The sequence below is a fragment of the Gymnogyps californianus genome, chromosome 3 (assembly GCF_018139145.2).
Source record: "Gymnogyps californianus isolate 813 chromosome 3, ASM1813914v2, whole genome shotgun sequence".
Taxonomy (NCBI): Eukaryota; Metazoa; Chordata; class Aves; order Accipitriformes; family Cathartidae; genus Gymnogyps; species Gymnogyps californianus.
The window spans coordinates 60188744-60213053 of NC_059473.1; the positions used below are offsets into that span (position 1 = coordinate 60188744).

The 24310-nt window shown below is 37.0% G+C and overlaps 1 protein-coding gene across 6 annotated transcripts in view; it reads left to right on the forward strand.

The window, feature by feature from the left end:
• The window catches only part of TMEM181 (transmembrane protein 181), a 36852-nt gene extending 15312 nt beyond the window's left edge, over positions 1 to 21540 (forward strand). For 3 of the 6 annotated variants that reach the window (XM_050894761.1, XM_050894765.1, XM_050894764.1), the window contains exons 3-17: positions 2931 to 2986; positions 4284 to 4374; positions 4969 to 5087; positions 6208 to 6327; positions 8284 to 8364; positions 9369 to 9468; positions 10239 to 10369; positions 10978 to 11069; positions 12156 to 12213; positions 12895 to 12997; positions 13095 to 13146; positions 13794 to 13876; positions 14990 to 15079; positions 16749 to 16815; positions 17769 to 21540. In XM_050894761.1, the coding sequence (XP_050750718.1) occupies positions 2931 to 2986; positions 4284 to 4374; positions 4969 to 5087; positions 6208 to 6327; positions 8284 to 8364; positions 9369 to 9468; positions 10239 to 10369; positions 10978 to 11069; positions 12156 to 12213; positions 12895 to 12997; positions 13095 to 13146; positions 13794 to 13876; positions 14990 to 15079; positions 16749 to 16815; positions 17769 to 17847 (1322 nt within the window). In that variant the 3' untranslated portion in view covers positions 17848 to 21540. Of the gene's footprint in view, positions 1 to 2930; positions 2993 to 4283; positions 4375 to 4968; positions 5088 to 6207; positions 6328 to 8283; positions 8365 to 9368; positions 9469 to 10238; positions 10370 to 10977; positions 11070 to 12155; positions 12214 to 12894; positions 12998 to 13094; positions 13147 to 13793; positions 13877 to 14989; positions 15080 to 16748; positions 16816 to 17768 lie in introns of all 6 variants that reach the window. The other 3 variants (XM_050894762.1, XM_050894766.1, XM_050894767.1) reach the window with 2 other exon arrangements.
• The last annotated feature ends 2770 nt before the right edge of the window (positions 21541 to 24310 follow it).

Genomic DNA, 24310 nt, shown 5'->3' on the forward strand with positions numbered 1-24310 from the left:
CTTGCTTCCTGTGAATAGAGGGAGGGGCACTAACTCATTAAAGGGTGCGGTCTGAGCAAAACTCATCAAACCCAGTAAGTAAATGAAAAAGTGGGAGATACATCCATATTTTCTGTGCTACTTGAATGTGCCGTTGCCCATACTCAACATCTCTATCTGCAGTTTGGGAAGCCTAGCAGAAGTCTTGCTTCTCATCTGAGAAAACAAGACAGTTTAATCCTAGGTGGCTGTTGCTCTTCAGTTCTTGTAACCCAAGACAGATGCAAACTTGTTTTTTTCCCAAGTTGCACTCACTTTCTTTCCCTTTTCCCAATGGAAATATCATCTCTGGGGTGAGACAAGTGCAAGGAAAATCCAAGGTGCAGAGCTCATTTTCTGTACCTGTGCAGTTTTCCTGTTCACCACCTCAGGGTGAACAGGAAAACTTTGCTTTCAAATGTGATTCTGTTAACTGAGCAACACTAAAAGAAAAACAATAACAACATGATTTAATCACCATTTTTTAATAATACGTCCACAGCATTGTTTTGGTCAGTTGCTTTAAAAAGCTTCAATATATTGCTTGCTAGAGGAGTAGCAGTTATAGCAGTAGAACCTCATTCTTTTTTTGGTTGCTGCTCTTAAAAACTGGGGCTATGATCTCTCTGCCCCAATATTGGTTCACATCTTCTGGTAAAAAAAAAAACTTTTTAAAAAGGGTCATTCTGTTGTTTTTGTTAAGACTTAATTACTGAAATACGATGACTTATGAACTGTGAGCACTTACTGAAATTGAATTATGCTTTTCAAAACAAAAATGCCTTCCAAAAATCTGCCCTGTTTATATGTACTTGAGAACTGAAAAGTTCAATGATGCAGAACTGACTTTATAGTGGGTGGCTGTTAGTGAAGTTGAACTGTAATTCTGATATGAAGCTTAGAGTGTGATGGGTGAAATTCTTCATTTTTCCATTTAAAGTCTGTAAGATGGTTAATATTGTAATTAGAGTGGTTATAGAAGCCCAAGCAATGCTGCATGTTTACAGCTGTCATGACAGCTAACCTAGAACACTTCTTGCACAGAATGATCCCATGTTGCTTATTTATAAACTTCCTTCTTTTCCATTGTTTCTCTGTAGTAACTTTGAAGTCCATGGTCTTTGTGAAAAACTGCTTTTCTTGTATAATTTTTTTAATACTAAGTTTGTGGCTGAAAGTTTGTGTTTTGATGATTAGTAAATTACATTAAATTGCCAGACTGAATACGTAAGGGGAGAGACCATCTGGACAGAGAAATCTTGCTGTGACTGGGAAGCCTCTAGAGTGACCCAAATACACACATATATGTCCTGCCTATGTCCCTACCTGCTATACATCTCCTCTGTGTTTGTTCATACCCTGGTATATAGAGACAGAGCTTTTCCTACTCTTCCCTTCCACTTTTCTGGTTTAGTCCTTTCATGTATGTACATATGCATGCATGAGTACATACTTTTGTGTATGTACATACATGCATGCATTCCTCTTCTCCCCAGTACCATGTGTTCTTGCATACCTAAGAAGGCTAAGGGGAAACCGTATCGCTGTCTACAACAACCTTATCAGAGGATACACAGAAGATGGGGCTAGACTCTTCTCAGAGGTGCATGATCTTAGGGTGAGAGGCAACAGGCACAAGCTGGAACACAAGAAATTCCAGTTAGATATTAGGAAATTTTTCTTACCATAAGGGTGGTTAAATACTGGAACAGGTTGCCCAGGGAGGTTGTGGGAGTCTCTGTCCTTAGAGATGTTCAAGACTTGAATGGACATGGCCCTGAGCAACCTGATCTAATTAAACAAGAGGGTGGACTAGACGGCCTCTGGAGGTCTCTTCTAACATGAATTCTGATTTTATTGTTTCCCATTTACTGCATACAGAACTAGAGGTAGGGTGTGAGTGGATGGATGCAGTTGATCAGTACATGTTAAGTGTGCGTATCTGTATCAAGAATGGTTGGAGGAATGGTTGCATAAAAAGTCTGGTAGTGAGCTGAGCATCTCCCACTACAATTGGACATGCAACTCCATTGATTAAATGGATTGTCTGTTTTAGGAGAAATTGTTTATAGAACTTTTATGCAATTATGTTTATTAATGAGATGATATACATAATATATTGTAGCCCCAGATTTCTATAGAAAAGGAGGGGCCCAATCTGAGTAGACTGAGAACTGTTCCTAAACAAACATGTGGGTATCTTGGCTTGAACAAACCAATGCAATGAAAATCCAGCACTAGCCAGAAGGTACTGTTATTGTGATTGTGCCAGCAGGTACACTACATGTACGTAAAAAGGCATTAGCATCATGCACTCAAATACAGTGGGATGTGTTTGCCCTGGTACCTGAGCCTTGAGTGCAACGCATTATGGACACTATGCTCTATGTAAATCAGGTAATGGTAGCAGTTTGGCTATAGAAACTTTATAGTGCAATTAAATGTGCTGGTTTCTCAGGTGGTTTTTGCAGCCCTTGTTGAGCTTCAAGTTGCTGTAACAACAGTGCCACTGGTGCTTAGCTAGCTTTTTCTGTAGCTGAGTACTTTCATGACTGCAGTGTACAGCTTAGCTTGGGAAAAATACTGTGTGATTTGTTGTAGTAGTTTAGAGTACACATGCAGGGCTTCTGACATGAAGTTCTGGATTTATAATTTACTTCCTATTTAATCATGCCTAGAAATACTATGGCAGAGAGGCTTAAAGGAACATTCAGGCTGAGTTTATTAATGATATTGAAATATCTAAGTGATTTACCCTTCAGCTTAAACATCTGAAAAGTGGGATACTATTTACCTGCTTTGCAGGGAGGTATTTTGTACAGTCTTTTGAAATCTTATATTTATGTCATTACTGATCAGTAATACACATACTTCAATAGTGTTTTCTTTCTTCCTTCTTATATATTGTGTAGGTCCTAATGTAATTGAAACTTCTGTAGCAAGAACCGACTTAAATAACAGCCTAAAGGTAAGAGTTAATAAATATCATTGGATTACATGAATGGCTTTATTTGATGTCAGTAATGTTAAACATTCCCCTCCTTCCCCCCAGTTATTTTAAGTATTTAAATTTTTACTGGAAAACTTCTTGGCCACATGGTGCTTTCCAGTTTGAAATTGAACGTGCAATATTGTACTACCACTGTGTTATTTCATGAGTGGCCCGGCAGCAATGTCTAGTCTCTTACTTTTGTGAGCAGGTAAGGTAGAGAATTCTATGATGTTTCAGCACAGTAATTCCTGATAAAGTGATACTTGAGTGTTGATAGGATTCCCTGGTGAGTTCATGTTGGAGATTCTTGCAGGGGGTCCAGAAATAGAAATTGAGAACATAAACTGAAAAACAATGCTCTCAGTGGCAACTAATGATGTCCCTCTTGTGATCTTCCTTTCTTTCAGCTGGGAAGGAATATTTCTTTTTCTCATTAATTGTTTACTGTCACGTGACCAAGACATGGGATCTGGCTTCCTAACATGAACCTTCACATTCATTTTCTTGAAAGCTTTCATATTTTCGTTCTCAGTTCTTGCATTTTTATTTCTGTCTAGCTCTTCGCTGTCAACCTAATATCTAAAGAAATTTTTGTGAAAGTGCTAAAAAGGTTTTGTTTTGATTTTTTTTTTTAAGTAAATATTCTTTAAGTACACTGGAACATTTCTTTTTTTCATCTATTAGTCACCTATATATGTTTGGATTGGTACTGTATTATGGATGGAATTTTTTTTTTAAAAAGCATATTTTTATATCAAATAAGAGAAGTCTTTCCTGCATGTGGGTTTTATCTGTTAATGATATCTTCCATGCTTTTGAAAGGAATGTGGGATTTTTAGAAAACCTAGTGGAAAATAGTTGTTGTTTTCATAATTATAGTTGAACAGGTTTAAAACTGTGTAGCAGATGAGGGGTCACAAATCTGACTTTTGATGTAAAGTGCTAGAAATTACTTTTCATTTTCAGGCTAGGTCTCAGGATTTTGTTTTTCGTATCTGAACTTTTTTGTTTCATTGCTGCTGCTTTTATGTGCTTTAAGTAGTCACACCTTTCCTTACTTCAGTGGTGTGCAAAATATGTGCGCTGTTTAAGCTACTTCTCTGGAAGACTTATATTTGAGCTGCTTATCATACCGTCCACAGAGTAGCACATATTGAATCTATTCCCAAAAATATTGTCACAAACATAATTAACATGCCTTTCATCATTGTAACTACAGTTATATCATGTAACAGAATAATGGCTGGTGCTAACCTCGTGGGGTTTTTTACAGCTGAAGCCATTTAATTTAAGTTCGCCACCACTGTCTACTTACAATCAGCAGCTGTGGCTGACCTGCGTAGTTGAGTTGGATCAGCATGATGGTGAGAATCTTACCTAATTCTCAGTAAACTGCTATAGCAACCTGTATATTGTAACTTTAATTTCATCTGTCACATACATGATCCTGTTGATTTCTGGCTATGGTTGGTGGGTTTTTCCTTTGATGCATTTTCTCCCTGTTCACCCCCTGCCCCCAGTAAAGACATGGACAGCACTGATCTTGAGAACCGGAAGCAACAGGTATATGGGATAAGTTGTTTGTTATTTCTGTGAAAGCAGTAGTATCTAGAGAATCTGAGTCTCTCTTCCTTAATTTTGGGGGGAATTAGAGGTGTACATTGTAATGATATTAATTTTTCAATAAAACTTCCCTGTAAATATGTGAGAAATACTGTATTAGTAATGGTTAATCTGTCAAGATTCAGTACAGGGCATTTGTGACTTACTGCCTAAGTATATAAATAACAAGTTTTGTGGGTTTTTTTTAATATACTGGACCCCTACTCCAGTAAAGTATAACTGAATAACTTTGAGTAATCTTTGGATATCTTATGTTTTAAACTATATTTGGAACTCTAGTTAAGATTTGATTTCTGCATGTAGCAATTGCTTAATGTTTTCTCTTTTAATTACAGTATCCCTCAAAAAGAATGTTACTATGATAGTCAAAGTACTTGGGGTGGTGAAGGATGGAAGCACACCATATGTTAATAATCAAGTTCACAATCGGACGAGATTACTCAGTTGCGCACAAGTATGTGCTTGCTTAAACAAAACTCTGATGCAGTACATTTTCTTTGAATCTGTTTGTGTGCATTTTACATTACATTGCAAATGAGAAGAATATATCTGCTAAGCACGTCTCAGGAAAGACTCTAGAGTATAGTTTTATTTATAATTGCAATCTAGCTAGTAATGCTGAGCAAGATACCTACCTATCTGTCGTCTTCTGATTACTCCTATGACTTGTGTCTATTACCCCTTAAAGACCCTCTTTTTTGTTAGAGTAGCTCTCTGCCAGCAAAGCAGTGTGTCCTGCTTAGTCACCTAAACAGATTTAGCAGTACTGAAGAAAGGGGTATTGCAGTAGAAGATTGGATATAGGGCTGCAGAGGCAAGAAAAATTCTCCTCCAACACCTAGCAGAGAGTCTGGTTGAAATCAGCTGGCATCTGTGTTCTGAAAAAGCCAAATTTCGTGCCACTTGTGAAGAAATGTTTAAGGTTTGGAGTTTCTAGTATAATTTTCACTGAAATTTTTAAGCTTAGGGACATCCAAAACAGCTTCTCCAGATGCAAGTCCTTTAGGAAGGGCATAGCTGAAGTTTTTTTGTGATAAGCATATAGGGTAAATGAAACGTTTCCTTTTTATATATATACACATATATATGAAATCTGCAGAAATTAATGAACAGCGTTCCATTAGATTTAATTACATACAGCCAAGAGAGCGATATGCTTGGGTTTTCTCTTTCTGCCTGTTAACTTTTAGAAATGAGTTAGTACAAGATAGCCCCATCTCACAATCCGATGACCCAGAGCTTGACTGACAGAGTTATTCAGATCCTTCCTGGTGCTGCAAGCAGTTGCTTTCACCAGCTTAAGTGAAAAGTTAGCCTTGTTTATTGGTTCAACCTTTGATCCTGCTGACTGACTTCATCAGTTTCTTCTACTTTGTCTGGTATCTTTCAAGAAATTCTTTATCTGCGGGTCTTGTTTGAGTCTTATTCTAACTGATCAAGATTGGTAAGGCATATAATAAATATCATCAATATCTGACCACTTAGAAACAAATTATCCAACCTATACTAACAGTGCATATTCTGGAATAAATTGAAGGCTTTTACGTACTATTCTTCACTGTATGTGTTCACAGAAATGCAGTGAAATCATTGTTGCTCACCTTGGCTACCTGAACTACACTCAGTACAACATATTTGTTAGCTTTGAAGATCTATATAAGTTAACGTACACCATCCAGAATATTACTTTCACAGTAAGTATAAAGTTTTATACTAGCAAAAGAAATCTCTTTAATTACTAATGCTGTAGAAGTCTGCTTTAACTATAATAAAGTTCTCATTTTTGAAGATAAACATAAAGATGCATCATAATTAATTTTTCTGTCACTACTAATGTCAGAACTATTATAGCATTTGCTGTTAATAAGGGTGTAGACCAATTTTTTTAACTCTGTAAGGAAAGATTTTTCTTTCAGAACTGCTAATGCTGTTTTCTGGAAGAGATATATTTAGTCTAATTCCTGGGAGATATTTTTAACAGTAGGCAAGCTAGACTAGAACATCCAGTTTTCTGCATTTGCTTATAGAGATGTTGCCTCTCTAAAGCATGGTATCTTTTTCAGCCTTTCCAGTAGGTGTATCTGAATTAGCAAGATTTTTCCAGACTTTACAAAAGTGTGGGCTAGAAAGATTTAACAAACTCAAAGAAAAATGAAGATTTTTGTTTTTGACTGTGCTTATGAGGAAGAGAAAAATGTTTATTGAGCTAAAACAAGCAGGCTAATAAAATAATTCACTAAAATAATCCCTAGTGAAATAATTAGCTCAGTTCGTAGTGCTAAAGATTGCTTATAAAACAGTTACATCATCAGTGTGTGCTGGTTGGCTCCAGAAAGAAATTTAGAAACATTTGCATTGGGAGAAAATTGAACTAAACCAAATTTATAATACAAATTACTATGCTATATTCTACCTGTATGCAACTTCCGGTGTGTCAGAGCAGGTAGCAGGCAAAAATCTTACTGTAAAGCAGAAGTGTTTTTTATATACTAAATGCACTTCCTGAATATTAATATTTGTAATATTCTAGTGCATAAAGAACATCATTAAAAATAAGCTCTAAGGGGAAAAAAAACCCAAACTCACAAACCCTTTGCTTAGTTCCAGATTTCAAACAGGACAAAGTGTTGGAGCATTTATAGTTGTACAGTTTATTATCTTGCTTTGCAGGCTGCCTTTAAGGCAGACTGGTGCGCAAAACCAAAAAACCCAAACCCAAAGCCCTGCTTTCCCGCAGCAACTAAAATTGTCAGTTTATTTCATTATTACAATGGTTTATGGTGATCTCAGTTGAAATCATAGATTGCCTTTTGTATAATGGGATTCTCTACATACAACTTTCATTCTACATTAGCGGTTTAAAAAGACAAGACAGAGGTTGACAGATTTAATACATTGAAAGGTAAAGCCTCTTGTTCAGATGGGTGCAGAGCATATGTTGTACCAGGGAGTTTACGTTTCAAAAGTGGCTTCAAAAGAGAAGCATGCCAGGTATGAGATAAATTGTCAACAGAGCAGAGTTTATGCAAACTGACATGTTATAATTAATATTTGTGCCCTTCTAATAATTAGAGAAGAAGGAGCTTTTCCTCCTTAACCTATGAAAAAAGTTCTTTATTTCTGGTTAGCTCATTTATTCTTCCCTTACTTGATTTTCTTTTTTCCACTTCTGAAACAAGAGAATAAGCTTTAAGAAAACAAAACCATTACAGGAAGCATGCCTGTACCTTATCAACCTCTTCATAATCAATTTATGCATCTGACCTTGGTAATAATGAAGAACATACTGAATTTACTCAATTATTGGCATTTAAACTTTGAATGAAAGTGCAACTGAAATCAATGAAGAATATCCTTTTTGTCCTGAGAAGTGCTTTAACATATGACAGCACACTGAGTATGTTACAAAGTGGCAGGGTAAAAGAGAAGCAAGGATATTAGGCTGCTTTTGTTATCTTTTCATCAGATAGTCCTATGGGTATGAATTTATCTTTGTCTTTCCATGGTGACATGGTGGAATTCAGTTATACCTTTAAATTTTGAAAAGCCAGAGAACTTTTCAGTATCTGCAGAAAGTGCTAATTATTGCTGTTGTATGTACCCCGTCAAAACATTGTTCATTGGGCTATTTTTCTTCTGTTTTCTTGCAGTGGAAGACCTACAATCCAACTTTTTCACAAGTGGAAATATGGTTCCGATTTGTCTTTGTAGTTCTTACTTTTATGGTCACGGTAAGATTTTGTTTCAGTTTTTCTGGAGTATATTATGTAGACAGCTGATAACACTGTTCTGTAGTGCTGTGTTTAGTAACTTAACCCCAGGTAGCAGAGTTGAGATATCACTGAATGGGTGTAAAAAATGTTCCTAAAATACTTATGTAGTTGCTGCTTTTATGTTTTTACAAGTGGTATTGAAGGGACATTAAGAAAACAGGATAAATGGGAAAACTTGTTTTTCTAAACTGTGATTTTTGAATTGAACAGAAAGAATTTTGCTTAAACAAAGGACATTGTGATTAGATGCTAGAAAAAATATTTTTTTGCAGTGCAGGTAGGCTCAGACATTGGAATAGGATGCCCAGAGTGTGGGCTCTCCATCTCTGAAAATGAGCAAAACTCAGTTGAATATGACCTTGACCTAACTTTAAAGTTGTCACTGCCTTGAGTGTGAGGATGGGCCAGATGACCTCCAGAGGTCCCTTACAACCTAAACGATGCTATGATTTAGATTATCTCTCCCCTCCAACCTGGTTTGGCCCCTGGAAAAGAAGTGTTTGGAAAACAAAACAACATAAAATCTAAAATGCAGAATTTTCAGAGTAAGGACACTAAAGCACTGAACACTTGCATAGCATTTTTCTCACATAGATGATGTCACTCAGCAAGTAACTGTGAATGTGATATGGAATCTGTTTTTTTAAAAAGTGAGTTTAAGTGGAAGTTGTTGGTAGTGTGTGACCAGTAATTAGGCAACATTTTTTCATACATTGTTGATTTGCATGGTATTAGCTGGTTTCCTTCTCAGTTTGCTTGAGAGATTAAGTAATTTGCATTGGGGTAAGCCAGCAGACTTGAAGCAGAAGTAGAAGCTAGGAGATGTGGCTCCTGTTTTACAATGTTCTTAGTGGCAAAGACCTCGTGAAGTAGCCTTTGCAATGTGCTGTGTTGTCTCTTTACTCTGGTAAAACCATTAAGGCTGTATTCCTTCCTTACAAATTGTTGTTGTTGTTTTATAGTGTCTGTTTGCACATTCCCTGCGGAAATTCTCCATGAGAGACTGGGGTATTGAACAGAAATGGATGTCCATCCTCCTTCCCCTCCTGCTACTTTATAATGGTACTTGTATCCTGGAATTTTTAGAAAAGCTCCTTTTTTAAAAACATTAAAAGAAAGTAAGGAAAAAAAGAGAGCGCGCGCGAGAGAGAAGGTGAAATGGAATTTGGCCTTGAACTTATAAGCAGCTGTTTATAAGGCTTCAGAAAACTAGTTTTAAAAAAACCCAACCCTTTTTAAGTGTATCAAATTCAAGGGCATAATGAGTAGATGGATTTCATTCTTTTCACTCACGTGAATGTCAGCTCTATTTGTTTAAAGCTCTGATTGGAATAGGTGGCTGCAACCATACTGAACCTTTCATATAGCGACATGTAAATGCAATTTCTGTGTTTGTCTGCTAAGTCTTACTTCTTCATTTTAAAGATACTTGCACTTTAGTTAAAAATGGAGGCTACTTTTAGTCTGGTAAACCACAGCAAATTTTAGCACTCTCTAGCAGTACCAAAAGAATATTTGCCTTTCAGTCATTCTATGATAATTTTTTAGGTCATCACCAAGAACAGTGGTTTAGTAGAAAGTCTAATAAAACCTGAAATCTTCTAGAAATGTTGGCAACCATTTCAGATTATTTCTACAGCACAGACGATTGCTGCTGGAGGCACTATTTTCTCTGTAAATAAGATACAGCAAACTTCAATTTCATGTACTGGTGTAATTTGAAAAATGTAGAGGTTTTTGTTCCTCTGAAGATATATTCTGCTTTACTTTTCATAATGGAAAAGACTGTGCTTCTTCCCCTCTGTTTAACTATTTTACTTATTTTGTTACAGATCCATTTTTCCCCCTTTCTTTTCTGGTGAACAGCTGGTTTCCTGGAATGCTGGATGATCTATTCCAGTCGCTGTTTCTGTGTGCATTGTTGTTGTTCTGGCTTTGCGTCTATCATGGCATAAGAGTACAGGTAGGGGTGCAACAGTATGTTCTACTCACTGAGAAGACAGTACTTGTTTTTTCAGTTCTCTCAAATGAAACCTAATTTTTAAAAAAGAGACATTTATTTTATTCTTAAAGTACCATGTCACACACAAAGCTTTGGAGTTAAAATTATTTGTGGTGAAGTAGGTTGTCTTGAAGCTACCATGCCTAAATGAGATAGATGGGACAGTCCACTCTAAACTATTGCAAGGCAGTCTTCAGAATTATGATGCTGTTATGCTTTGTTCTTGCTTGAAGGGTTTTGTTGTTGTATGTGGTGGTTGCTTGTTTTTTAAACCACTTTAAAATACTGCATAAGATAAATATGAATTCTGGACCAAATTCCTATATTTGCAGTATCAGTGAAATATTTGAGACCTTATACATAGGATGCTCCAAATCTACTGCATCTTACTAACATAAATGATGATACAATTTTATGTCTTCTGTAATCACCTGTGCGGGTTAAAAATACAGAAGGCGAGTCTCTTAATCTAGTTCATTTTGAATGAAACAAAGATGATAGTTATTTTATTCTGTCGAGAATCTCAAATGTGGGTTCACTCCTTCACCGCACTATTGTTTTCTCAACAGGGGGAAAGGAAGTGCTTAACTTTCTATCTGCCCAAATTCTTTATTGTTGGACTATTGTGGCTGGCCTCCGTTACATTGGGAATATGGCAAACGTAAGTAATTTAAAATTTAGTGCAAAAGTAATGAGCTGAGAGTGTTCAAGAATGAGAAGATTGTTTATAATTAGTGGTATGTGTTTCTTAATGCTCTGATTGTGATATAGGAATGGAGTTCAAATTCTTACATCTTTCTGTTTTGCAAATTGTGACTGATTTGAAAACAGAATTCCCCATGGACTATCTAGTAGTACATAATTTTACAAATCAGAGTGAGATCTAGAAATCACTACTTTGTCAAGATGTTGTGGCTCCCTACAATACTCCCTCTAGCGCTATGTCCCAATTAGCTTTTAGTATTTGAAGCAACAGTTTCTCTGTAGTTAACTATCACACAATTTAACCAAACTTTCTCAACTATTAAACCTGCACAATGGATATTGACACTGCTTACTCAAGCTATGCTCTCTCTCCTCAAAACTCAGTTCTTTTGCTTGGTTTAGTGTTTCTCTCTTTTTTCCAATTTGTTGTGTTAACATAAAGGTGTCACTATTCCCCACCCAGAAAACTTTCTCAGTTTTGGCACGTTTGTAGTTTCTAAACCATTTTAGTCTCAAGTGTTTGCGTCTTATTTTAGTTCTCAGAAGGAAGATACCTTCTAACCTTCTCTATGCCGTTGTACATTGTTGAAAGCAGTGCAGTTGGAGGAAATGCTCCTGCTAATGCCCTATCAGCAAAATTGCTATGAGGGAAGGGCTTATACCACAGTTATTTCTTAAGTACAATTTTTATCAACAAGTATAAAATTTAAACACTAAATCCTGAAGGCTTGTAGGAATTTACAAGATTGTAAATTTTCTAAAAAATAAGTGGGGAGATTAGACCTGCTCACAACTGAAATCCTCCATATTCCTTCAGAATTGGGTTTGGGAAGAAGGAGGATGTTATGTACTGTAAATTGTCATGACTCCATTGGAATCAATGGCATCGCACCAATTTATACAGCCAAAACCTTTAGTTATAAACTCTGTATAGTAACTTTAAACCTTTTCTTTGTTAGTGGGTTTCTGGGTCAGTACGGCTTTTTGAGCTTGTCTTTTGTAATGGTGTAAGTACCACTTTTTCATTTTGAATCTTTTCTAGTGTTAATGAAGTACATGATCCTACATATCAATACAGGGTTGACACAGGTAATTTCCAGGTAAGTCAGAAATGTTTTCTTGCTATTAAATTGTCGGGTGGAGTTAGGCAATACAAGGAGGTGGGGTTTGTTCTTCCATTAAAATCTGTAACACAATTTAGAAAATAGCAAATGCTGGTCAGATGGTCTTATTCTGACTAGGGTACTTTTAATTTTGCTTTAGATCATGCATAGGCCATGTTGAGCTCCATCCCAATGAGAAGAGTAAATTGTCTTGCAAATCTGGATACTCAACACCACAAGTTTAGTCACAGACTCATGACTGTTGGGATTGAAAGAAAATTTTTTAAGCCTCTTATTAAGTCAGTTTTGTACATCTTTACTCCTGCCAAGATCCCCTGTCCTAGTAATTTCAGACTTCCTTTTTGTAAAGGAAGATCTGATTTATACAGGTCCTTGTATTGTTCTCAGGAGCTGTGTTTTTAGAAAATCATTGAGATTCAGCTCACTGTGAACTCAGTGAACAAAATGATGACTTCTATTAAACATCCTTTCTTTACATTCCCCCAAAACCTACCTTGATGTATAGCCATCCTCGTTTTATACTTTCTCTCATGAGCATACTTTCCCTGAATAAATGGACCATTCTATGTTGTGCTTTGGGAAATAATGATTTCTATTGAGGGAAGGAGGAATAGACCAAATCTCATTAAATAATAAAAACTAACGCTCTTCTTACAGGGAATGAAAATCTTCTTCCTTGTGGTGGCAACCACATACATTCTCTACCTTTTGTTCCTGATAGTGAGGGCATGCTCAGAACTTCGTAACATGCCCTATGTTGGTAAGGAATATTTCTTTTGATTCTTCCCCAAACAGGCTTGCTTCTCCTAGATGTAGGTGTAAATTCGCTAATAACAACTTTTTTCAATCTTTTTCAGATCTCAGGTTAAAATTCTTGACTGCATTAACCTTTGTAGTGCTTGTTATTAGGTAAGGCTTTTCAAAGTACATTTCTCAGTACTGTAACTTCTATAACCTTTTTTCAGTGCTTTGAATACATTTTGTTGATAATAAAATTGTCGATGAAACTGAGGAATGTCTTTTGATATGATTGTTATGGCAAGCATTTCTTAATTTTTTAACCCTTCTTGAGGCTTTTAGAGCTAACTTTTATATGATTTCCATTACCACAGCAATACACTGCAAGATTCAGAGGTTCACTTAGCAGAGGTGTTTTCTGTACTGCTCAGTGGTCTGCAGTGTACCGTTCACCTCTTTTGGAGCTTTGTAAGCTTCACTTAGTCAAAGCAGAAGTTTAGAATTAGTTTCTTAGATTATTGTTAATATCTGTCTCCCCCACTCCAAGCAGTTATTTCAAATTACTGTTGACTCTTGGATTGTCTGTAGTGGATGAAATCTGAGGGAAATAGACCATGGGGTTTTTTTTCCACTTTACTGAGTTGAGTGCTGACTTTTAATCACAAAAGAATTTAGAACTATGAAAGCAAATGTGTCTTAAAATAAATGGCGAGCATGTTAACATAATTATTCTCTCATATACTACTCTATCAAACTACCATTTCAATTTTGTGATTTAAAGACACAGTACACCTATATGTTTTAACTTTTTTCCTCAGCATTGTTATACTCTACCTACGCTTTGGAGCACAAGTTCTACAGGACAACTTTGTTGCTGAGCTGTCGACTCACTATCAGAATTATATCCTTGTGTTGTGATACTGCTCAAGTAGGAATGCTAGTCTGTTTTCATGCAGAAGGTACTTAAAAATTATGTACCTAAGGACTGAGACCTTTGACTTCTAGGTGGGCTTTTGAAGTTCAGTCCATTTTGATTGAGGTTTCACATCAGCATTTTGTAATGGCTCTTTGTAAAGATTGTGAGCTGAGACAGTTTCAGTCTAATTTGTTTACATCACATAAATCACAACTGCATTGGATACTCTTCAAAAGGAATGAAGGCCTAGATATGCATGCATTCAAGTAATTTTAATAAGTTATTGCAGCAAATACAGCCAAATTTGGCACATGAATCCAGTTTGCTGTATACCTATCAGTTAGCATGGGGCATACCAAAATATTTGAGAAAATAATAGTTCAGAAGTCACTGAAAATGTGTTTGTATACTGGTCCAAGTCTACATGTGGAAGAGGTCATAGCAGAGAATTTAAGTGACTTGAGAGAGACTATTTCTGATGTCTGTTGGCAACAGGATTACAAACTGTATTTCTGGACCTGAACCATGACATCCTAGTTCATTCTACTTACTGAAAGTGCCTGTGTGACTGCAACTGCTCCAGTTACTGATAAGCTTAGTTATGTGTTGGGAGCTAGTAGAAAACAGTATGTAAAGCCTGTAGTATTTTCCCAAAATGATGGCAAGAAGCCATCTTCAGAGTTCTATCTACAGATAGTCCTTTCTCCTTCCTTCTCAATCACTGTGCCAAGGGAGAACTTTTTTGAAAATAAACAAAACAAAAAAACCCTGAACACCCCCCTTACTCAGCTTTCTTTTGGCATTGAAGGCAGAACTATTCAATTTACCATGCACTCCACCACTCAAGAGTAGACCTTGTCTCAGCAAATGTTACTGGTGTTAAAGCTTTGTCTTCAGTGGGAGATTTACCTTGAAACAGCTTGAGTACATTAGTTGTCATTGAATTTAAAACATGCAGTTTTGTGTAGCCATTCATGCTTTCAAACTTCAGTAAGGTAAACATTCTTTCCATTGAAACAGCTTATGTATGGTTTGGGTCTTGTTTCCAAAGTTAATGTGTATGGAGCTATATTGAGCAATATCCTTAACACTTACTACCAGCAGAATTCTTATCATTTTATGGTTTATTGAACTTTTATCTCTACACATTAGCCTTCGTGTATTCCCCGTCAAAGAATGCGCTATACGGTAAGTGTAAGCAATTGTCTGGCAAACTTAGATGACGAAAGTGGGCATATTAGCAGATACTGTGTAAGATCTTTATATTCTGGTTGTCTTGTTACTGTTTCAATTTGCTTTGAGTTAACATAAGCAGAAGCTGCACTGCTCCTGAGCAAATTAGTAATGGCGATATGAAGGAACACGTAAAATGTATACAACTTATTAGCTAGACTTGAATCCTTATGCACTTAGATCAAGCTTATAGTCAATATGATGTTTGCATATAATGCACTAACTTTTGCACTGACTCACAGACAATCCTTAAGGAGCAACAATACTTCATTTGTACTTTGTTCTAACAAAGGTTAATATATTGGCGTGCTGGCAAACTGGACTCTGAAATAGGTAACATGCTGTTGGAAAAGTAGGAGTGAAGCAGATCTCTAACATGGGAGGAATTCTGGGGAACTTCCTATGGGGAGAGGGCTATCACAGGGAGATAAAGGATTGAATCGGTGGCACTTCTGTTTTTGCATTCCTACGTAGAGGATTTAACTGACTTACGTGATGATTATAAAGCATTATCCCTGTCTAACAGATAAAGATCTGTAAAATAAATATTTGTACCAAGTGCATTCTCTGCTTTAAGCATTGAGTTTAAAATATAGTACCATAGAACAGTCGAGGTTGGAAGGGACCTGGAAAGCTCATCTGGTCCAACCTTTCATGGCAAAGGGAGCCTCGATGAGATTATCTCGCACCCTGTCCAGTCACATCTTGCATGCTGAGAGGTATGCAGGGGGAAGGCACTAAATAGTGGAGCTGGTCCTTTCTCTAAACTTTTTAGAGTTGAGATGGATGGAACTGTTACAGAAAAATGGTATTTTTTTCCATTAAGAAAGACAAGAGAAATGGCTGGGTGAGGATAAAGTTAAAAACTTGCTGTTGGGTTGCAAGAAGTATTAGTTTATAGAAGGCAGAAAGTAAAAAGCTGCCAGGAAAAAAGATGTTTATGGCAAATTGCTGGATTGAATTTTACTTGCATATAATTATGAACTGCAGCTAAGCAGCACAGATTATGGAAGAAATGAAGGCCTTAAAACAAGACAGAGGGAATTGTCATAAATAGCCAATGGAAAGTATGTGTTTCCTTTTATCTCACCATAAAAGTACAGGTCATTTCATTTATTACAGGTCACTTCATTTATTACAAGGATGAAAAAAAACTGGCTAATCATTGACTTGCATACAAGGGATTACAACTTTGGTCTACTATATCTGTAGCTTAGAAATAACCAAGAAGTTAAAGAAGTCTGTGCTTTTTAAATACATATGAACTTTTGAATAATGATTAAGAATAATGAGGTCTGACTTAATTACTCTTATGTGCAGGTTGAAATAATATGACACGGGAAACTGCACAAGGGAGGCAATCCATTTGTACAACATGGAGAGTATCTATCTAAAAATAAGATGAGATAGTTATGTCATCTCTTTAACTCTTAAGAATACCATGATGTTGTGGCTGAAGGGAGAAGAATTTAAAGGAGAGAATTCCTGTTTGGATATAGTTTCATTGAATTGTAGTCGTGACTGCCTTGGAAGTTGTCGAGTCTGTTGCTACAGTGTTGAGTTAGAAGTACAGCCACATTTCTATATTCAATGCGCTAAATTAACCCTTATTTGTATTTTCCAGAATCACAGTTGAAAGACAATCCCGCTTTTTCTATGCTGAATGATTCAGATGATGATGTGATTTATGGGTAAGATTATAAAACACCTATGGAGAGTTACTTTTGGTGTGTTATTTTTGTAATGTTCTTTTTCATATTCATTAAATAAGTGAAGGATTTGTAGGTTGTTAGTGAAAGTATTCTGCCTAAAGAACAGAAACATAGCCTTATTCTGAAACAGAAATGCAATGAGAATGCATGTTATTTTGGTTTTTCTTTTTTTTGATTTTTAAAAGGGATTGCCATGGCACTGATACAAACAGGTAAGAAAGTATTAGGATGCTGGTAGGTCATGCAGTGAAGGCAGCGAGAGCTGTGAAAGGAAAGGACTTCCTTTTAAACTGGGAAGGGTTGCAGGAGTCAGGCGGTGTTAGCAAAGGGGCAGCTCATATGTAAATGCTTCAGGGAAGGAGAATGGCTGCTGTTAAGTATCCATCACTTACTAAAATAATAATAATAATCAAATCTAGCAAAACTTCCTGGACTTGTGTGAGTTTATGTAATACAAGAATTACAGTAGCACTTAAAACCCATGCCAATCGGGTGTCTCTGTGCTAGACACTGAACAAACTCATTATCTGCCCTTGATGTTTTCACCTCTTACCAAAGACCCTGAAGTGGCTGGAACAGTGAGGATGGGGCTAATACTGCAGTAACCTGAACAAGTTTGTGCTAGACGAGCTATATGCATTGCCTGAGATAGCTTGCCTTTGTTTAGTTAGATGAGTAGTGGTAGTACCCGCTTGCTTCTGTAAGAATCCTTGTGAAAAGTGGCTTGTAGTTACTGGAATAACTTTTATTATGCATCATCCTCTGGAGAGAAAGTCATATACATTGTTCATATCTCCAACAAGGAAGGAAAACAGCAGCTTCTTACCCAAATAACAATTTGATGCCTCGATGTAGTTTAGAACTTTCCTGTTTATTTTGGACTTCCTATCTGAACACCGTGTTGAGAAGTTTTAACAAGATGTGTTTCACAGGAGTGACTATGAAGAAATGCCACTTCAGAACGGCCAAGCTATTAGAGCCAAGTATAAAGAGGAATCGGACAGTGATTGATTGATTTTGATGTAGACAGACTTGTTCGGCTGGAATTAAATAAATTTTGAAGTTTTCCTAGATGGACAACTTCCTTGGCTTCCTTACAGTCTGCTGTCATCTGAACACCGACTCCCAGGAAGGACATCCTGCTTCTGTTTCTGTTTACAAAGTTAAAACTGAAAAAAAGAATGCTTGAAAAGGTTGTGGTGAAAACTTAAGAAACCAAAATTTTTACACATCTTATAAAATGCCTGATAGCAGAATGTCTGTGGACTAAAATCTTTAAGTCTATTTCCATTTAGAAGTGTCACTGATTATATGCTGATTTTAAAATTGCTTCCTTGCTGCTTGGTTTTTTTGGGGTTGGGTTTTTTTTTTTTTTGAGGATTATGTACAGCATACTGTCATTCATCTGTTGCATTTGTGTTAGCTCCTTTGTATATTGTCCACTGCTGTACGAAGTGCCTCATTTCCCTTTCAATTTTCTACCTTAGTCTTTTGAGCTGGAGGCAGGGAATGAAGTGTTTTAGGGTTTTCTCCTTTTTTTTTTTTTTAATGCAAGAAAATACAAGCTTTCCATTCTTCCCTTGAAGAAACGATATAGACTTAAGACCATTTTTTAAACTCATTGAAATGAGTTTACCAGATTTGTAAGTGCGAGATACGTGCAAATAGTCAAGTTCTAGTGAGCCAAAATAGTCTCAGTGGTGCAAAATTATTTGTATATGTTTCATAACATGCTTTACTACCACAACAGGAGTGTTTGTTTTGGTTTTTGTTTTGTTTTTTAAACAGCCCTTTCAAATGGAAATATTTAGGCAGCAACAAATCTCAGAAGGAAGCCAGTACTCTTCTTTCTGGGTTTTTTGTGTGCTGGAGGAGATTTTTACACTTACAGAGAATAGAGTATGAAAGTTTCATAGAGAATTACAATTTCAAATTTCCAAACATTTCATTTTTAGAGGCTTTTTCTACATCAGAATTTTTCCTTAAATTGTGTTAATAGATAGTTAATCTACATCCTAGGAACAGTTGTGGTTGCTCATGTATTGAACGTGCATGAGAGTTAGCTTTTGAGCACGTTCTGTGCATAGTTCAACTTCTTTGTCATACCACAGTCGCCACCTGTACTGATCGGAACTTTTACTAGCACATTTTGTGATTATCTGTATGCCAGTCTGTGCTGGAACAGAGTTACATGGGAATTAAGTACTCCTAGTACAATGCTGCTGCTCCTCTATTTAAAAGTTGGTTTTCTCCTACACCATTGTTCAGTTCTTTAAGAGGATGCTGTTTGTTTCTAACTACTTTTGTTTTCAGGTACTTGGCCTGTCTGAAAGTATCTTTTTTCATGGATTCGTAACTGTGATCTACTCTTGTAAAATTTCTCTGCCCTGCTGCTGTAGAAGACTCTCAAAAGCACTGTTAATGTATTAGACAGAAAATGGTGCTGGCTTACACTAGGGAATTGTGCTCATCATTGAAGTAGTTCAAGCAGAAGAGTGCAATGAAGTCCTACTAGACTTGCTGAATCATATTGGGGAAAAAGTAGATTTGTTCTGCTTTGATGCAGCAACTGTTCTAGACCATTCCCATTGCAATAACCTCCTGGTAGGTGTTCAGGATGATCAAGGGGAGACTTCACAGGATAGCAATTTGCAGAGAGAGGACCAAAGGAACTGCTTCATGTGCTTGCATCCTTGCTATCATAGAGTAGTTCAGATTAAATCAGTGCTCCGCTCTGTGTGTGAGAGAGAGAGAAAACTTTCTAAAATTATGTAGAGCTGTGAAATTTTTTGAGGGTATTTGAAATTTAAAACTTTCTGTACCAGGGATCATTTATTTGTTAGAAGCCAAAGCACTATTGTATGGCTAAAGCAAGGAAACTGCTGGGGAGGAGGAGAAGGTTTTTCCCTTTAATTTCTTAATTAATTGGTGTCAGTTTAGATGAACATATAAGAAAACATTAAAGAATTGTTTCAAGTTAGTGGTGGGGTTTTTTTCCGGTGAACTGTAGTAAGCTGTACCTTCAGCACTTCCTTTTAGACTTTTTTTTTAACAAGTACGGGAGATGATCTTTTTGTCCTAAAAGTGGAGCGCCCATTCTCATTTTTACTATTCCCCAGATGACTCTCTTGAGGCTTACAGCTGTTTGAATTTGCAGAGTCAGACTTGGGAGCCAACTAGGCATCCTTTGCATACCCCAGATCCTTTTGACTTCCATTGGAGTAACAGTGGATACAGGAATTAGGTCTTCAAAAATTAATATTTACATGATGCTTACATATTCAGATCTTTTTGGCTCTGATATTGTTTAATTCTGCTCTAAATTGTTCTGAAGAGATAAAATGTTTGATTTGCCCAACGTGCAAAGTATTCTGATGTTTCTTAACCTATTTCACTTGCCATCTTGTTTGCATTATCTTTTCTACATCACTACATTCAAAGTGGAAATAGGAAAGCTGAGAATGGGAAATGTGTACTCACTATGAAAATAGTGAGAAAATAGTTTCCTTGTTAATTTTTAGAGATTGTATTTAAGCAATGTTTGCCATGCAACATAGCTTTGTATTTTGGAAGTGCTAGAGTGTAATGGTAAGCTTGGTTGAAGCAGTGTCGCATCAAATTCAATATACAATAAAAAGGCAAAAGCAGTGAAGCAGATGAGGAAATAGTTTTGCTAGCAAGAAATCTCAATTTCACTCCTCTTATTTCCACAATTGGAAAGCAGAGACAGTATTTGAGGAATATTACAATATGGATTGTAAACAGCTTGGGAGTAGGTGGCATAAATTCACCTCTGAGTAAAGTATTGTAACCTAAGGGTGAAACAGAAGATGTCTGGATCAGAAACTAGCCTGGCTTTCCTTTCATTACTGCTGAAGTAATGAAGTATTATTTCCATCACTAGTGGAACTGTATAAAATGAGAAAAGTATACAAAAAGGCCCCACAGCATACAGTGTTCCTGCTCTAAAGGAGACGCCATCTATTAAATAACTGCAAGACTTCCATGTACACAATGGTCAAGAGGGACTTTTAAGAAGTCAATAATCATTGAGTGTGAGCCATTCATGGCAACCATATTCTGTAGTATTTGCTTTAAAAATACAGTTGATGTTGGAATTGGTTGGAAACTTTCCTAGGACTGGCAAAGAAGAGGAAGCTTAACACCAACCAGTAAGGAACAGCTAGTGCAACAGACCCGTGGCACTAATACTGAGGAAAATGGGAGGATGGTTCCAGCTAGGAAAGACTTTGATCTGTTGTCTTTCTCTGAGCCAAAAGACACCTTTGTATCCATAGTCACCTAATATTTTCCCCCTTTTCCTTTTGCTTATGCTGTTAACAACCTTTGCATTACTGTAAAACTTTTTTTAGAAGTTTGTAAATATGTAAAATGAAAATATGGAAAAATTGTGTACCAAAATGGTATAAAAATGTGTAAGATAAATGCTCTGTTTAATGAGAAGCTGTAATTAAACGCTGCTTTGAGAAAGTGTGCATGAGGACATGTGTTAAATATTCTACGTATCTAGTTGTGTTAATGACAGCAAATTATCCATTTATGTCAGAAAACTTCATGCTAATATGGAATATGAAGGAAAAACTAGTATTTTACTTCAAGCAAAAGTTGGGTATTGAGTTTCTTGGAAGACTTCATGCGCATAATCATTGTTAAATATGTTCATAATAAAGTTTTATATCTTTATATTGTATCTTGGTTTTATTTTCCTTCTAGTGAAAGACTAACTGTACCATTTTCATAACTTACTTACACATATTTTCAGTTTAGATGTGTTTTCTTATGCATATTTAAACTTGGTTAGTTGCATAAGGATGGGATCCAGGAGGCTCTGTCAGCACAGATTAACCAGGGAATTATGTTTTGGGTTGGTTTTTTGTTTGGTTTTTGGGTTTTTTTATTACCCTGCCTGGGCTTGAAGGTGGCAGGACAGGTTGCTAATTTTCCTAAGAAATACACTAGCCAGTTTACAACGGGGAACTGGCATTCTCAAACAGCTTAACAGCAGCTTTGCAAAGCCTGCCGTGGTCAGGCTAGCAGTAAGACTTCCCCTGGTGAATGCTAGTGCCAGCTACCTTTCTGCCAAACATGCATGCTGCCTGTTTGCTGCTGTCAGATGCCTCTGCCAGCAGGGCTGTAAGTTCTGCTTACCCTCGATGATGCATTCTCTCAGCACACCCAGGAAGCGCTGCTCCACCTTCAAGCCACTGGCCAGTAATAAAAAAAGGTTTAGAGATGGTGAAGATGCTGATGTCATTCATCTCCTTCTTATAGCTCTGTATTGTCCAAGAGTCTGCTCATAGCTGGTAGGCTGCAAAAATGATCAGCATGTCACCCTCTATTTGGGGTGATGCCATTCCTTATATAAACTTGAGGAGAGACTGAAATCTCATTGTGTGCTGAATAAAATGGCTGTAAACGTCTCTGCACAAATGGATACACAACTTACTCCTGCTTTAGTATCAGAGATGGTAGTGCTCGTTTACCAGCAGCAGTTAGTTCTGAAGCCATTTCCTTTAGGTTTTAGTTAAAATAGTTAATGGTGGAAGACAGGTCATACTCATTTGTGGCAGTTAGTTACAGTAAATGATGACCCACCCCCCCATTTCCCCCTCCTCCCCTCCAGATCAGGGCTGACATGCCCCGATAGCTATAGCTGTAGTTAAACGAAGAGCCATGGCAGTAAGCTAGAGACAGGAAACAGAGACTGAGTTGAGACTACCTTCCTGAATACTCCAGCCCACAGTTTGTGCTAATTTTTTTTTACAGCCAATTAATTACCTAGAGCAAGGACTCTGCAAGCTCATCACCCTAACGCTGTACTTACTTTGGCATTGAGATGAGCTGGCCAGCAGTCTTTGAAAAAGGTGATCAGAACTAAGGTGTTTGAAGATAATTAAAATTTAAAAATCAGTAAATGTACAACATCGAGACTGTAATACATAATGGCTATAGCATTTTACAGAAAAGCCCTGTCTTAAAGGGCTTTTAAGATGGGGAGGGGCAGGGACGAACACCCAAAACCCCACAACCCCTAAACCCCTTTCTGTAGTCCTAAAACTGCTACATCAGAAGCATTCCTTATTGCTCACACATAAAACTATATCTACCTTTCTGTAGCACAACTTCTGTTTTAATGCAACAGGGTTTTTTCCTCCCATACAGCTTTTACACTGACAAGCGTCTCAAACATTTTTTTCTGCAGTTCAGCACATGCATGAACCAAGAAACAGCAAAAAAAAAATCAAGGGATTTGCTATTATTAACATGAACAAAGGACAAGGAATGTTTGAATGGCTTGACCAAGCAGCTAAGTGTTTCTAGAAGTCAATACTGACTCAAAGTCCACGAAACTATTTCTTTTAAATGTAAATAAATAGCTGAGTAGGTACTACACTACCACCATTATTCTGGCATGCTGATGGAAAGGAGATAAAGTATCCAACCGTCCAGATTAAAAATTTCCTTAGCAATTCAGAGATCAAAGATTTATTCTTTTCATGACAAGTGTCTCTCTCACCCTGATGACTATTTCAGGCGCTTTATTCAATCTATCTTAATATTTTCTTTTTACAGATGATGTATCATTTCTGACACTGAATACTCAGCATTCTGTTTCTAGTCAAACCCGTGCTAAAACTCTCTCTGCTACAGAAATGTAAGGTATAGACTCCTCAGTATAAGGTATATACACTCAGTATAGCCCTGTAGCACTCACTAGGACATATGCTAGAATAAAGAAGTGGCTTGTCATGAAGGAGATGTGTTCACAGAGATGTTTTGAAACCGGCATGCTAGCAGAAATATATAAGCCTTACAGCTATATTAAAAGTCTCAAATGTACCAAGCCCAAACCTCCTGATAAAGACAACTGTTTTGCCCTACTGACAGCAGAAATGGATAGGAAGGAAGAGGGTTGAAGCCTTGCCTAGCACAGGGTTTTCTACAGTCTGTTTGGATACACTGAGTAATCACAGAGAGCACCCCTGTGCACCTAGCACTATGAAAAACAAATCCTCTACTGTCATTTGACTTTTCAGTATTACGTCTTTCCCGATCGTGGAAACATACTGTTGTATCAGCAGTCGTCTCATTCTAAACAGCTGTAGTTGAGAGCCAGATTCTGAAAACATTTGACAGGGCTTCCTCAATATAAGCAAATGCAGGTCGCTCAGACTGACTCTAGCCCAGGAATACTCTCCCATACCTGCTTTGTAAGTAGTTCTTTCAACTTCACTAGCAGTGAGCCACTGCTTACAGAAGCAGCATAGCAGTTCATAGAGTCTGAAATTCATAGCATGCTCCCATTTCTTTAATTAGCTGACAGAGAAAACCTTATCCAAGCCTATGCTCAAAACTTGTTTTACTTGTTATTCCTCTGCAACTTCACTCTAGAAGGCAGGAGACTGATTCACCTGTTGTTTAGTCATGTCGCCTTGAGGCAGTTTTTTCCCCC